The sequence below is a fragment of the Notolepis coatsorum genome, assembly GCF_963971535.1.
Source record: "Notolepis coatsorum genome assembly, chromosome: 17".
Lineage (NCBI taxonomy): Eukaryota > Metazoa > Chordata > Actinopteri > Aulopiformes > Paralepididae > Notolepis > Notolepis coatsorum.
The window spans coordinates 105,578,523-105,593,402 of record NC_140181.1 but is presented as its reverse complement, the minus strand read 5'-3'; the positions used below and the strand labels follow the sequence as shown (position 1 = coordinate 105,593,402).

Here is a 14,880-nt window from a genome sequence, read left to right as displayed (position 1 = left end):
ACGGAGCACTCACTGCGTTCGAGAGAGAGAGAGAGAGAGCGGGAGAGAAAGAGAGGGAGAGAGAGACTCACATTTTCGTATCCATCTATGGGAAAAAGACATTTCCAGTGAGTGAAGGTTTGTTCAAATCATGAGGGAACAAAATACTATTTTGAGGCCACAAAATATTATTTTGAGGCCTCAAATTGATTAATTTGAGGGAACAAAATACTTGAGGTAACTATTTTGAGGACATAAAATATTATTTTGAGGCCCAAAATTGATAAATTTGAGGTAACTAAATACATTTTAAGGTAACAAAATACTATTTTGAGGCCACAACATATTTTTTTCATTTTGCGTGGCAGCAATAAGCCTTTGTAGCAAGCAGATTAGCTGGGCTAGCTAGCTAACATTAGCTGAACTGACAGGGATCATCCCTATGTTCCCCGGGTCCTATGTTCCCCGGGTTCTATGTTCCCCGCTTTGATTGATTAATTAATAGATTGAAAATGTTATACATTTTTATTTTATTAATTATTAATGTCCGCCTTGTTTCGAACGGTTAAGCTTAGGCCCTCGTTCGAACTGGTTAAGGTTAGAGTTTGGAATCAGGGCTGGTGGTCTAAAATGTTCAATCTATCAATCGATCAAAGCGGGGAACATAGAACCCGGGGAACATAGGACCCGGGGAACATAGACATGCTCCCAACTGACATTAGCTTGATAGCTAACTAGCTAATAGCATCAGCTAGCTAACATTAGCTAATGTTCTTTGACACTATTATTACACCAACACCATGGAACTAATGACCAATTTGACAACATTCTCTGTCAGAATAGTCAGTAATTTTATATAGTGCTAGCTAACGTTTCAACATACTTGTCTTGTTGCCCATCAGCACTGGCAAATTCACTAGTTACAGTAGGTAGCTAGCTGGCTACCCCCCCCCCCCCCCCCCCCCCCCATCCAACCACCTCCAATGTACAGCCCCCACCCACCCAACCCCACCCCACCTACCCAACCTCCAATGTACAGTTTCTACATCAAATGTATATACTCTCTTTTCTGGACTCTTTTTGTATCACAAACAGTACTGCATTTGCAAATCTGGTATGTCATAAATGTATAGATGTAGCAGTACTGTCTATCTGTATGTCATGTGTGTCATATATGTTATGATGAATTGAAAATGGGGGACCCTGATGTAAACAAGATGAAAGTCTTTCTCTGGTCTGCATCCCCTTAACAATTGTATGTATTGAGCTGTACTGTACTGTACCCATTCTGCAATATGTTAATAAAGTTTTCAATCAATCAATCAATCAATCAATCAATCAATCAATCAATCAATCAATCAAACATCTGCTTCCACGTCTTGTGTTGAATGTTGGACTGGGACTTGACATGACATTACCAACATCTTTGACATTCTTAAATGTTTTTTAATAGTTAACCAATGAGGTCAACAGGTTACTACCGGCAATCCATGTCTGTAATAATAATAAAACAAGAATAAAAAAAAAAATGTAAAATAAGAATTATTATTATTATTATTTTTTTATTTATAAAAAGGGTCTAGAACTGCAACTGTATTTTATCCTTGCTAGACAGTCCAGCACGACGTCTTGACTCTGATAGACCACTGCACTTCCGCGTTACATGGAGCTCGTGAGGAGGGGGGGGGGGGCGCGCGGGGATACAATTAATGAATGTCGATTAGAGGCTTATGGCTCGACTTACGTCTCTAAGGCTCTAATGACCAATGCACTTAGAATCACCAGAAAGGCTTTCGAAATAGTGAAATGCCATGTTGGCCTCAATATTTTCAAAACAAATTATATGAAAAGGTTATGAAATGAACAAGAATGTGATAAAATATGTAATAAAAACGGAGCTCAACGCATACATTTGATCGTAGAAATCCGTTTGTTTCCCCCATACCAAGATGGCGGCGTTCTCGTGACGTCAGAGTGTCTTCGAGAGATGCTCGCTCTCTCCATGAGCTCAAAATACCGGAAGTGTTGCGGTGGTCTATTGATCTATTCTATTGCAACGCGCTGTTTGATTGGGTGCTGCTGCGGTCGTTACCAGGGGCGTGGTTACCAGGGGCGTGGTTCAGAGCGGGCTGGACTGGGAGACGGTTTGTGAGCTCCGCCAGCGGCAGATTTGTTTGGAGAGGGGGGCAACAACCCAGCCAGCAGCAACTTGTGTGTAAATTAATACACAGGATTCTCGCACTTCTTGAAGCGAAACGCACGCGTCACAACGGGCGCGTTCAACACTGCGTTTTCAAAAAGGAGGAGACGTTAGAAGAAGAGAGACCTGGCGCTCGTCATCACCACCAACCATAGAGCCGTTTATGATCACATCGAAGAGAGGGAGAGATGCGATGCCTTGGAGGAGGAGGAGGAGATACATCTGCGTTTGTCAAAAGATTTCCCACTCCCGTTGCTTTGTAGCTAAATGGACCTGAGGCTGTTCGTTCGTCGTCGTCGTCACCCATGGATAATAAAACGTTAGCCCGTGAATATGAGGATACGCAGATAGTGCGTTTATTATTCAAAAAGACCCCCGCCGTGTGTCGTGGTGTTTACCGGCTAACGTTAGCTCGCTCTGCCTAGCAGCAGCACCGGCGCGAGCTCACCGTCTGCTGTCACTCAGCGGGTCAGCGGCTCCACGGCACCGGCGCGAGCTCACGTGACGTCAGTCAGTCTGCTGTCACTCAGCGGCTCCACGGCACCGGCGCGAGCTCACAGTCTGCTGTCACTCAGCGGCTCCACGGCACCGGCGCGAGCTCACAGTCTGTCACTCAGCGGCTCCACAGCTGGCTTGGCTTCTTCCCTCCTATATAATATTCGAGCGGGTAAGTGTTGGCGGCGCCGTCAAGTCACGTTTCTTATTAATAATAATGTTCTACTTGACCTAACGTTGGGCTTAAAAACTGATGTTTGTCATGTCTGGCATGGCAGTTTTTTTTCTGCTCCTCTGACCTGGCGAGTGGCGATTCATATTTCATACTGACTGACTTATATGTCATGTGACTTATGTCACTTCACGTCTGGGTTTCTTTTCATCTACCTGCTTTGCATCATGCCAGGAACTAGTATTTCGTTAGAACCAACATGGAAAAACCCTGACATATATATATTCTTACATATCACATGTAGATGATGAATAGTTAGTGTTTCTTCGCTTTTAAACTAACTAACGGCATTCTTTTCCATTTGTTCAGATCAGATGAAACCTCATCTACTGTGACATCCATCCCCAGTGTTGATCGGTGACGCGGGGCAAACTGCGTCACCGAGCGGCCGCTGCAGGTACTGCTGCTCCTCCAGACCTCCAGTGTGTGTGTGGGGGGTGGGGGGACTCTAGCCATGATGGCACAACATCTCTGGAGGACACGCCAGTGAGTGCATGCACGTTCTCAAACCGCCATGGAGCCTAATATACGGGGGGAGGATTCAAGTTCCCCCACCCCCCAAGGAGGATCGACATCTCCATCCGTTCTCAATTCCCTGTGTGAACTCAACATAAATATGTATGAGGGTGATGACGGGGATGATGGCACTGTTGTCAATGACGCGGAATCCACCCCGGCGGTGGTGAGAGCTGCTGGGAGCGACCCTGGCAGTGACTACCCCTCATCAGACTATCAGAGGATCGTGCGTCAGAGGTACAGTAACGGTACTATATACTTGTATGTCATGTATGTCCCTATGCCATAAATGTCATGATGTGTCATGTATATGTTGTGTATGTCATAAATGTCACTATATGAATTGAAAATGGGGGACCCTGATGTAAACAAGACAAACGTCTTTCTCTGGTCTGCATCCCCTTAACAATTGTGTGTATTATAATTGAGCGTACTGTATTGTACCCATTCTGCAATCTGTTAAATAAAGTTTTCATTCATTCATTCAGGTTCATCAGGAGAAGCTTGTGGTTCTCCGACGCGGACGAGCAGACCTTTGAAGCAGCACCGGAATGTGACAACAGGAATAAGGCCATGATGAACATAAACCTGCGCACGATGGTGGACAGGACTCTGGCGAGCGGGGCTGCTAGTGCTAGTGCTCGGGTGGTACAGGAGGAGGGCTCCAGCACCGAGAGCCAACAAGGTGGACAAAAAGACAGCAGCGCCAAAGACGGTGCCACCGAGAGCGCCAGTGCCACCGAGAGCGCCAGTGCCACCGAGAGCGCCAGTGCCACCGAGAGCGCCAGTGCAGACGAGGAGAGGGAGAAAGGTGGAGATGTGCCGGCTAACGTCACGTGGTGCAACGCCGACCTCTCCGACAGAGGAGGCGCTGTTGCTGTGAAGTCGGCCAGCGAGGAGACCGAGGAGGAGGCCGAGATCAAGGCGGTGTCCACGTCTCCGGGCGGACGGTTCCTCAAGTTTGACATCGAGATCGGGAGAGGGTCCTTCAAGACGGTCTACAAGGGCCTGGACACTGAGTCGTGGGTGGAGGTCGCCTGGTGTGAACTGCAGGTACAGTGGTGTAGCGATTCAATATCTGTCCATGACGCCTATAAGCGGAATGTCTCTGCGTTTTGATATAAGACACACAAACGACAACAACCACATGCCAAACATAACTGTTTTAACCCTTTCACTGCCACACTACCAAAGGGTTAACCCTTTCACTGCCACACGACAAAGGGTTAACCCTTTCACAACCACACTACAGAAGGTTAACCCTTTCACAACCACACTACAGAAGGTTAACCCTTTCACTACCACACTACATGAGGTTAACCCTTTCACTACCACACTATAGACTTAACTGTCTGTAGTGAAAGGGTGAAACTAGGAACAGAGAAGCTACAGTAGTGTGTCGATCTGGTATATTATAGCAACAAGAAATCTAAACTATGCACCCACCACCACACAGACTTCTAATTTAAAGTTATAAATATTAGAATAAATGTCAGATCTCTATCCAGGCCTCTTTGTTATGGATGATGACACATGGCTTCCCCTCCCCCTGAGGCTTTGTGTCCACGGGGATGTTTTTTTCAAGGCGGACCGCTTTGAAAAGCAAAAATATGCAGCATGCCCAGAGCGTTTACAGAGCGTCTCGCGACTCCCACTTGCTCAATGTTGATTGGTCGGTCGAAAAAAAGTTACCTTGATGAGCGGCGCTCCTCTCCAAAAGTTGAACTAGTTTCAACTTTAGGCACTGGGAGTGCTCCGCCCCCATTCCGCTAGCCGCCGAGGGCGCTAAAACGCGAGGCGCTGGGAAAAGGAGCTGTGTCGCGTCTGTAGCATAGAAATGAATGACAGAAAGGAGCTGACGACTCATAAAACGTCCCGGGTCGACCTGAGAGATCTCCATTAGTGGGGCTTCCACGGGGAAGCTTCTGCTCTGCTTGCTGTCTGTTATATGAGTGAGGTTTCACACATCGTGACAGAGTCCACAGGGAGCTGTCAATCAGTGGCACTACTGTACCTTCAGCAGCACATCCACTGAGTTGCAAATAGGTTTTTCCCACCTCATTTTAAATGGTTTTTGCATGATGGGTCAAATGATTGACAGGCACTGTCGTGGAGAAATGCACACGCCAGCGTTGCAGACTGGAGGTCAGCATGTTTTGCTAGTGCACAGGGAGGAGGGGCTATCTTGTCTTGCATTACACCAAGGCACGTAGTATAGGCTGGGCAATATTATCAATAATATATATCAAATATCATCTTAACTGAGTGATATGTATTGGGGATATTTTTTTTTATCGTATATTGCTGTGTAAATCGATGCTAAAAAGCAAATCAATGGTCGGGTTTCTTAACAAAGTGATTCCGGAACTGTTTGAGAATGTCAGGGGGGAATTCCAGTTTCAGTTGATTGTATCACACGTACCAATTACGGTCTAATATGATCAACAACATCGATTGGATTATCTGACATGACATTTTTCACTACTACTGAGCAGATATAATGATATATATATCGATATAGAAAAAAGAGCTTCTGAATATCGTGATATTAATGTTTCAGCTCTACAGCTTAGACTACACAGAGGTATTGACTAATTATTTCCGTCTCTCTGAGACTGTAGGGATTATCTCTCTCTCCCCCCCTCTCTCTCTCTCCGTCTCTCTCTCTCCCCCCCCCTCTCTCTCTCCGTCTCTCTCTCTCCCCCTCTCTCTCTCTCCTCTCTCTCTCTCCATCTCTCTCTGTCTCTCTCTCCGTCTCTCTCTCTCCATCTCTCTCTCTCCGTCTCTCTCTCTCTCCCCCCTCTCTCTCTCCATCTCTCTCTCTCTCTCTCTCTCCCCCCCCCCCTCTCTCTCTCTCCATCTCTCTCTCTCTGTCTCTCTCTCTGTCTCTCTCCCTCCCAGGAGGCTTAAGGGGGACCACTGTAACTAAGCATGATTGGCGTCCTCTGTAGCCAAAATGCCATTACTTTGACCTTAAAAAAAAAAAAAATTCTACCAGATTAAAACCGTTACAAAACAAAATACAGGTTGCCCCCTTTCACTGCACCTCCTAATCACCCCCCCCCCCCCACCCCGGTCGCTGCCGAGACGCTCCTGAGACGTGCCCGTGCGTGTTGCCTGCCTGCCCCCCCCCCCCCGTGCAACAGTAGGCAAGCGGGTAGGAAGCAGCTGCTGTGGCATGCTGGGAGCCGTGTGGTGGCCCCGTGTGCTCCTGAGTGAATACTTCGCCTAGGGGGAGGGAGAGAGAGAGAGAGAGGGAGGGAGAGAGCGAGATAGAAACACGTCGGGTCAGTATTGCAGAGAGGCAGCAGACGAAGTGTGAAGGAATGTAGGCTACCTGTTGGAATGAAAGACGGCTGCCCTGGTGTCACCTCAGCGCCTCATTGCGATGTGTGTCTCTCTCTCTCCTGGAAGAGGGAGTAGGGCAGGTGCTGCTGGTATTGGCCAGAGGGGTGATGGACTACTGTGTCAAAAGATGGTGCCGCGAGATACAGGGAACAACACCCGGGCAGGATGACTGTAGTGTGGCTCAAGGAAACCATTAATTTCCTCCATAGATGACACACACTAACGCTCCCTCTAGTGGACAGTTGATTCCTGTGTATTTAGTCACCACACACACACACACACACACACACACACACACACACCAGGTAGTCTCCCCACACCCATCTGATCACCACTGTTGCCCCTCAGACCTCAGTGTGTTATTGCTTTGAGGGGAAACCATAACAAAGTTCTGGGTGAACAGAATGCTGTGCTGGCAGCCCGACACAATGGAGGCGTTACGTCAGAGCGGGCCGCTCAATCACATCCATTGATCTTGGGGATGTTAACGTCGATCAGATGCCACGTGCCTCCCCCCCCAAAGGATGCTCTTTGTCGATTGGTTCAGATTAGGGATTCTCCGATATTGATATCGGATATCGGCCCCGATATGACTAAAATAGCTGGACCGGGTATCTAAAAAAATAAAGAAATTGGATAAAAAATATATAATAATCAATAAAATAATAAATAAATTCAGTACATTTATATCTGTGTTAATTTGTTACATTTTGTTTCACTAAGTTAGGAAAGTAATGTTTTAAGTCGAGCCTGACGTTGCCTTGCACAAAATAACGATCCCAGTCTCTTCCACACAGTGAGGCATATGGTTTATTAATTGAACAATGGGCATCGGTACTCAGTATCGGCCGATACCCAAAGCCCAGGTATCGGTATCGGGACAGAAAAGTCGGATCGGTGCATGACATCCCTAGTTCAGATGAGAGAGGCAGAGGCAGGCGAGATTTCCCTCTGGAAGGTTGGGTTACTTGATGAGAAACGGGACATAAGCCGGACCTCCATCATCCCCGTGACGGCCGGGACGCTGACTCGGGTCTTTCCACAAAGGGCCCAGTTAGACGACGGGGGTAATTACGGCCTCGTTACGCACGCCTCGGTGTGACGGCTCACGGCAGCAGACCTGTGTATCCCCGAGCCGTAGCGGCACGCGTGGCGTTGCACCCGGCCAAACCGCACACGAGTCAGATGTTTGATTGAATTCCCCTTTTTAATGAGAATACCACCGTTTTACAGCCCTGCTCGGGTTGATGAGCCCTGCTCAGGTTGATGAGCCCTGCTCAGGTTGATGAGACTGTTTAATGATGTGTCATGCTCTCTCCAGTCAGGCCGGTCGAGGGCCTATTAAAGAGCAGAATGCCCAGGTGGCCTATATAAGGAGTCTTGATTTACTTTGAGTTTTTCGCACAGACTGGAGAGAGCCCCCGGCCAAGAAGCCCCCCCCCCCCCCCCCCCCCCACACATCTGGTGCGTTAGTTTGTGTCGGTTGGGTTGAGCCAGGCTGTTGTCGCAGAGAAAACGTTCTAGGTCGGCCGCGTGACGCGCGTCTGGCCGCGCTCCCCTCTCCGTGCGCGGGGACGATGGTTCCAGGAACGTCCAGCTCCGTGTGAAGGCTGCAGCCTGCGGAGCCGTCGGTCCAGGGGAGTGTGTCCTGTGTTCGGCAGAGAGAATGGGATGGAACTCTGTGTTTTTCCATCGTTTCCCCCCCCGCTCCCTCATCTGGTCACATGGCTTCTTCTCAGCCTGCAAGTTTTAATCCGGTCCGTACTCTCATGCTCTCTCCCTCTGCCGGTGTGCACCCCCCCCCCCCCTACAGATCGCCTTCACGTCTCCCCCTCTCCCTCTCTCACCCCCCCCCCCCTACAAATCGCCTTCACGTCTCCCCCTCCCTCTCCCTCTCTCACCCCCCCCTACAGATCGCCTTCACGTCTCCCCCTCTCTCTCTCCCTCTCCCCCTCTCACCCCCCCCTCCTACAGATCGCCTTCACGTCTCCCCCTCTCTCTCTCTCTGCTCTCTCTCTCTCTCTGTGCTCTCTCTCTGCTCTCTCTCTCTCCCATCTCTCTGTGTTCTCTCTCTCTCTGTGCTCTCTCTGCTCTCTCTCTCTCCCATCTCTCTGTGTTCTCTCTCTCTCTCCCATCTCTGTGTTCTCTCTCTCTCTCTCTCTCTCGCTCCCTCTCTCTCTCTGTGTGTGCCCAGGTGGCTGTCATCATACAGATGGCCTTAAGCTCAGGCAGGGATGTTAATCATCTGAGTGACTTCTTCATGAACACAAAATGCGTTTGGCTTGTGTCCTAACTTCCCTCCCGTCATTATCCAGTTGACATTCATCTTCCAACATGGGAAACTTCCCCATTCTGCAAACAACCTACTTTCAAGCTAACTCTTGTTTTAACAGATTTTATTCACACACGAGAGAGAGAGACTAATTGTCTGCAGGCAGAATTGTGGTATTTGGCAGCGAGTTGATGGTTGTGCATAACGGATAGTGTAACTGAGGGGTTACAAAACCCTGACTGTATTAAAGATTGTTTAGATTAAACCACTACTAAATATTATTATTACTTGCCAGACAGTACAGTTAAATATGGCAGACACTCAATAGACGGCACGGGGACAAAGAGATAACGTTTACAGTATTTTATTAGCAATATCAAATATACAACTGCAAATTAGTACGTTGCAGTTGTACGTTGTCCAATGAGGAAAGCGAATAATGCTATGATTCAAACGGAGGCTTAAAGGTATATAGCTTATATATATAAATAATATACAAGTTATATAAAATAATAAACGTAGATTCTCAGTGTTAATCTGGCCCTTCAGAACAGATAGTATCTACTGTTGAGGTTGTGAGTGCAGAGCGGGTGATGACACCATGACGGTGGAATGAAGGAGTCTGTCTGTCAGAGTGTGGGCTTACAGGACTGTCTGTCTGTCTTTCAGAGTGTGGGCTTACAGGACGGTCTGTCTGTCAGAGTGTGGGCTTACAGGACTGTCTGTCTGTCTTTCAGAGTGTGGGCTTACAGGACGGTCTGTCTGTCTTTCAGAGTGTGGGCTTACAGGACTGTCTGTCTGTCAGAGTGTGGGCTTACAGGACTGTCTGTCTGTCAGAGTGTGGGCTTACAGGATGGTCTGTCTGTCTGTCTGTCAGAGTGTGGGCTTACAGGACGGTCTGTCTGTCAGAGTGTGGGCTTACAGGACGGTCTGTCTGTCTGTCAGAGTGTGGGCTTACAGGACGGTCTGTCTGTCTTTCAGAGTGTGGGCTTACAGGACGGTCTGTCTGTCTTTCAGAGTGTGGGCTTACAGGACGGTCTGTCAGAGTGTGGGCTTACAGGACGGTCTGTCTGTCAGAGTGTGGGCTTACAGGACGGTCTGTCTGTCAGAGTGTGGGCTTACAGGACGGTCTGTCTGTCAGAGTGGGCTTACAGGACGGTCTGTCTGTCAGAGTGGGCTTACAGGACGGTCTGTCTGTCTTTCAGAGTGTGGGCTTACAGGACGGTCTGTCTGTCTTTCAGAGTGTGGGCTTACAGGACGGTCTGTCTGTCAGAGTGTGGGCTTACAGGACGGTCTGTCTGTCAGAGTGTGGGCTTACAGGACGGTCTGTCTGTCAGAGTGTGTGGGCTTACAGGACGGTCTGTCTGTCAGAGTGTGGGCTTACAGGACGGTCTGTCTGTCAGAGTGGGCTTACAGGACGGTCTGTCTTTCAGAGTGTGGGCTTACAGGACGGTCTGTCTGTCTTTCAGAGTGTGGGCTTACAGGACGGTCTGTTTGCCAGAATTTGGGTCGCGACCCGTAGTTTGAGAACCACTGGCTTACAGGACAGTCTGTTTGAGCGTGGGCTTACAGGAACAGGACAGTCTTTGCCCACAGGAACAGGACAGTCTTGGCCCACAGGAACAGGACAGTCTTGGCCCACAGGAACAGGACAGTCTTGGCCCACAGGAACAGGACAGTCTTGGCCCACAGGAACAGGACAGTCTTTGCCCACAGGAACAGGACAGTCTTGGCCCACAGGAACAGGACAGTCTTGGCCCACAGGAACAGGACACTGACACGTCACTGAGTGCACAGCTGGAAGTATTGGCCCTCTCTCTCTCGATACCGGATTTTGGCACAATAATGAAAATGGTGGATCAAATTGATTCGCAGCATAAGGCCGGATCGGTATTTTGTTTTCTGTATAATGGGGGTTGTGTGTAAATGGGCTTGTTGTTTATCATAGTCCATTAGGTTGTTGCTTTGCGTCCTCCAGCAGCACCCCCCCCCCCCTCTGACGGGACGAGACGGAGAAAGGAACATGTATTAATTGGGAGGTGTCCAAGTGGGTCGTCTGTTCCGGCCCAGTGGCCTTTAGGAGGCCCGGGGAGGAGCGGCTAAACGGAGGCAGTGGCTATAACTAACTTCTCCAGGGCCACGCACGCTGCAGCTTTCCCCCTGGTGCCCCGTTACTCTGCCAGGAGCCTGGGAGAGCAGGGGACAGAGAGCTGGGAGAGCCAGGAGCCTGGGAGAGCAGGGGACAGAGAGCCAGGAGAGCCAGGAGCCTGGGAGAGCAGGGGACAGAGAGCTGGGAGAGCCAGGAGCCTGGGAGAGCAGGGGACAGAGAGCCAGGAGCCTGGGAGAGCAGGGGACAGAGAGCTGGGGACAGAGAGCCAGGAGCCTGGGAGAGCAGGGGACAGAGAGCTGGGGACAGAGAGCCAGGAGCCTGGGAGAGCAGGGGACAGAGAGCTGGGAGAGCCAGGAGCCTGGGAGAGCAGGGGACAGAGAGCTGGGAGAGCCAGGAGCCTGGGAGAGCAGGGGACAGAGAGCCAGGAGCCTGGGAGAGCAGGGGACAGAGAGCTGGGGACAGAGAGCCAGGAGCCTGGGAGAGCAGGGGACAGAGAGCTGGGAGAGCCAGGAGCCTGGGAGAGCAGGGGACAGAGAGCTGGGGACAGAGAGCCAGGAGCCTGGGAGAGCAGGGGACAGAGAGCTGGGAGAGCCAGGAGCCTGGGAGAGCAGGGGACAGAGAGCCAGGAGCCTGGGAGAGCAGGGGACAGAGAGCCAGGAGAGCCAGGAGCCTGGGAGAGCAGGGGACAGAGAGCCAGGAGCCTGGGAGAGCAGGGGACAGAGAGCTAGGAGAGCCAGGAGCCTGTGAGAGCAGGGGACAGAGAGCTGGGAGAGCAGGGGACAGAGAGCCAGGAGCCTGGGAGAGCAGGGGACAAGAGAGCTGGGAGAGCCAGGAGCCTGGGAGAGCAGGGGACAGAGAGCCAGGAGCCTGGGAGAGCAGGGGACAGAGAGCTGGGAGAGCCAGGAGCCTGTGAGAGCAGGGGACAGAGAGCTGGGAGAGCAGGGGACAGAGAGCCAGGAGCCTGGGAGAGCAGGGGACAGGCATGTTGCATCAGCATCAGCAGCTAGGTTGGTCATGGAGACGGCTGCTGGCCTGGTTCGTTTGTGGCTCAGGAGGTAGAGCGGTCGTCTGGCAATCCGGAGGTTCCCGGTTTGATTCCCAGGCAGCGCGTCGATGTGACCTTGAGCAAGACACTTAACCCCTAATTTCTCCTGATGAGCAGGTTGGCACCTTGCATGGTCTCCTCCACCGTCGGTGTGTGAATGGGTAAAATGTGAGGAACAAATTGTAAAGCGCTTTGGATAAAAGTGCTATATAAAAAGCAGCCATTTACCATTCATCGCTTCATAAGTCGGTGGAGGTCAGTTAGAGCCATATGAAATCAGTTTATTTTTTTCCAAATTCCATTTTATTTTTTTCCAAATTCCGTTTTTTCCGTTTGATTATTTCAGAATTCTGTATTTTGCTTTGTACGCTCATTTTACCATCAGAAATAGTGTCTAATAAGTGGGAATGAATAAATGTCCACAATTTAATAAGATATAACAGTCCATTTAACAGGGCTGTCTTAAATACTTCGAAGCTTCGTTCGATGGGCATGGGATTCGAATATGAAAATAAAATTTGATTATTAAAATAAAAAATTATATTTATTTTTGCAAAATCAACTCAGTCTCTCTTTGTTAACTACAACAAGCAATACTGTTTGTTATTTAAGATGAGGTCGGACTCGGCACTGACAGATTTGTGTTCATTGTGCTGCTTTTATAAAGCCTCAAATGACTGTTTACAATATTTCATGAAAGCAAAGTGTTTTGTTTGTCTAAGATTTAAAAAGGTTTAAACTTTACAGCACTGACAAAGTTGAACAAAGTGCTGTACAAGTCCCACAACATTAAAAAAAAAGTAAAAAAAAAATATATATATATTTTCTTTTATAGTTGATTCCATTTTTATTGCGCAATTCCGCGATTCCGTCCGCGATTCCGTGATCGCGGATTCCATATGGCTCTAGTCTTTACAGCAGGCTTTCCCTACCTTGGAGTCGGGGAAAACGAGGCTCCTAGAAAGATCCATAAACAATCAAACAAAACAGACTGTAGTCATTTGCTCACACAATAGCCGTGAGTAGCTTGGTTTCTGTTCCACTGAGAAAGGCCTGAAGCCCTGAACGGAAAACAAGTTTATTTCTGATTATGCAAATTAAACTTTGTGTCGACTCCTGAAGCACAATTTTCCGGTTTCTCAGGTCTCGGGTCATAGGGTCACGATTAGGGATGCTCGATATTGGCTTTTTTACCTATACCGATATTGTCCAACTCTTAATTTCCGATACCGATATCAACCGATACCGATATATGCGGGGTTCCCCCCCCCCAAAAAACTGAATAATTTCAGGTAATTAACATTACATATATCTTGTTGTGGAATTAACACAACATTATGCATACTTTTGACAATAAATAAAATCGGAATTTGTTCTTACTTGCTTGCCTGGGTAAATAAAGGTTATAGAAATGTAAAAGAATATATACCGTAATTCCTCTAATAGTAACCCCAGCTTGTATTTGTTTCAACTTTAGCGGATACCAGGCTTGTATTAGGAGGAGGCATGTATAAGAGAGAGGCCTATATTTCTAATTTTCAAACGGATCATAATGAATAAATCAACATTTTGTGTCAGTTTGAACCCAGTAAAATGTACTGGGTTCATTTATTGAAACCAAGTACTGTATGAAATACGGTAGTAAACAGTGCAATTACAGGTGGTCAAAAAAAGTAAAATAAAGTAAAATAGTGCAATCACAATACTGGTATAATAATAATAATAACCACTTCATTTTATACAATTCTGAGGTAGGCTTACTCTCTTGGTAAACATTAACACCATACCATTATGGTATTTACTGCACAGCCAGGCCAGCATATAACAACAATAACAAAATATATTGCCTATGGTAAATCCGTTGAGGGAAATACCGTAATTCCTCTAATATACATGAAACCCGGCTTGTATTAGGAGGCCGGCTTATAATTGCTTAGCTCAACAGCGCACCCGGTCATTAATAGCGACCCGGTTTTTAATTGAATACCGGTTACTATTAGAGGAATTACGGTATATATATAATTTTTTTTAAACCGATACCGATATTTTCCGATATCACATTTTAATGGCAATATCGGCCGATAATATCGGACATCCCTAGTCACAATTGAACCCTGTTGTACAGATTTGGCATTAGCATCATCTCTGCACCTGAGAATGTGCCCCCCCCCCTCCCCAGGAGTAGCTGCATTTACTGTAGAAACATCTGAACAATGCGGCTCAGATATGCGAGAGACGCCAACGCCTGTCAAAACAAAGGCTCACGAGGAGAGAGATCTGGCCTGACGTGCAGCCGTCACTCCCTCCGGCACAATGTCAAATATGTTTTCCTCCGTCCGGGCCGATGAGCCTCTTCCTGCTCCTGTCTGTCTGTCTGTCGGGGCGCTGAGCCTCTTCCTGCTGCTCCTGTCTGTCTGTCTGTCGGGGCGCTGAGCCTCTTCCTGCTCCTGTCTGTCTGTCGGGGCGCTGAGCCTCTTCCTGCTGCTCCTGTCTGTCTGTCGGGGCGCTGAGCCTCTTCCTGCTGCTCCTGTCTGTCTGTCTGTCGGGGCGCTGAGCCTCTTCCTGCTGCTCCTGTCTGTCTGTCTGTCGGGGCGCTGAGCCTCTTCCTGCTGCTCCTGTCTGTCTGTCTGTCGGGGCGCTGAGCCTCTTCCTGCTGCTCCTGTCTGTCTGTCTGTCGGGGCGC

General features: G+C 48.6%; 1 protein-coding gene across 1 annotated transcript in view; it reads left to right on the top strand.

Moving 5' to 3' along the window:
• Nucleotides 1-2,169: 2,169 nt before the first annotated feature.
• The window catches only part of LOC311244205 (serine/threonine-protein kinase WNK2), a 143,095-nt gene continuing 130,384 nt past the window's right edge, over nt 2,170-14,880 (top strand). The window contains exons 1-3 of the mRNA XM_084333612.1: nt 2,170-2,846; nt 3,216-3,659; nt 3,911-4,475. Of these exons, the coding sequence (XP_084189738.1) occupies nt 3,421-3,659; nt 3,911-4,475 (804 nt within the window). The 5' untranslated portion in view covers nt 2,170-2,846; nt 3,216-3,420. The remainder of the gene's footprint in view (nt 2,847-3,215; nt 3,660-3,910; nt 4,476-14,880) is intronic.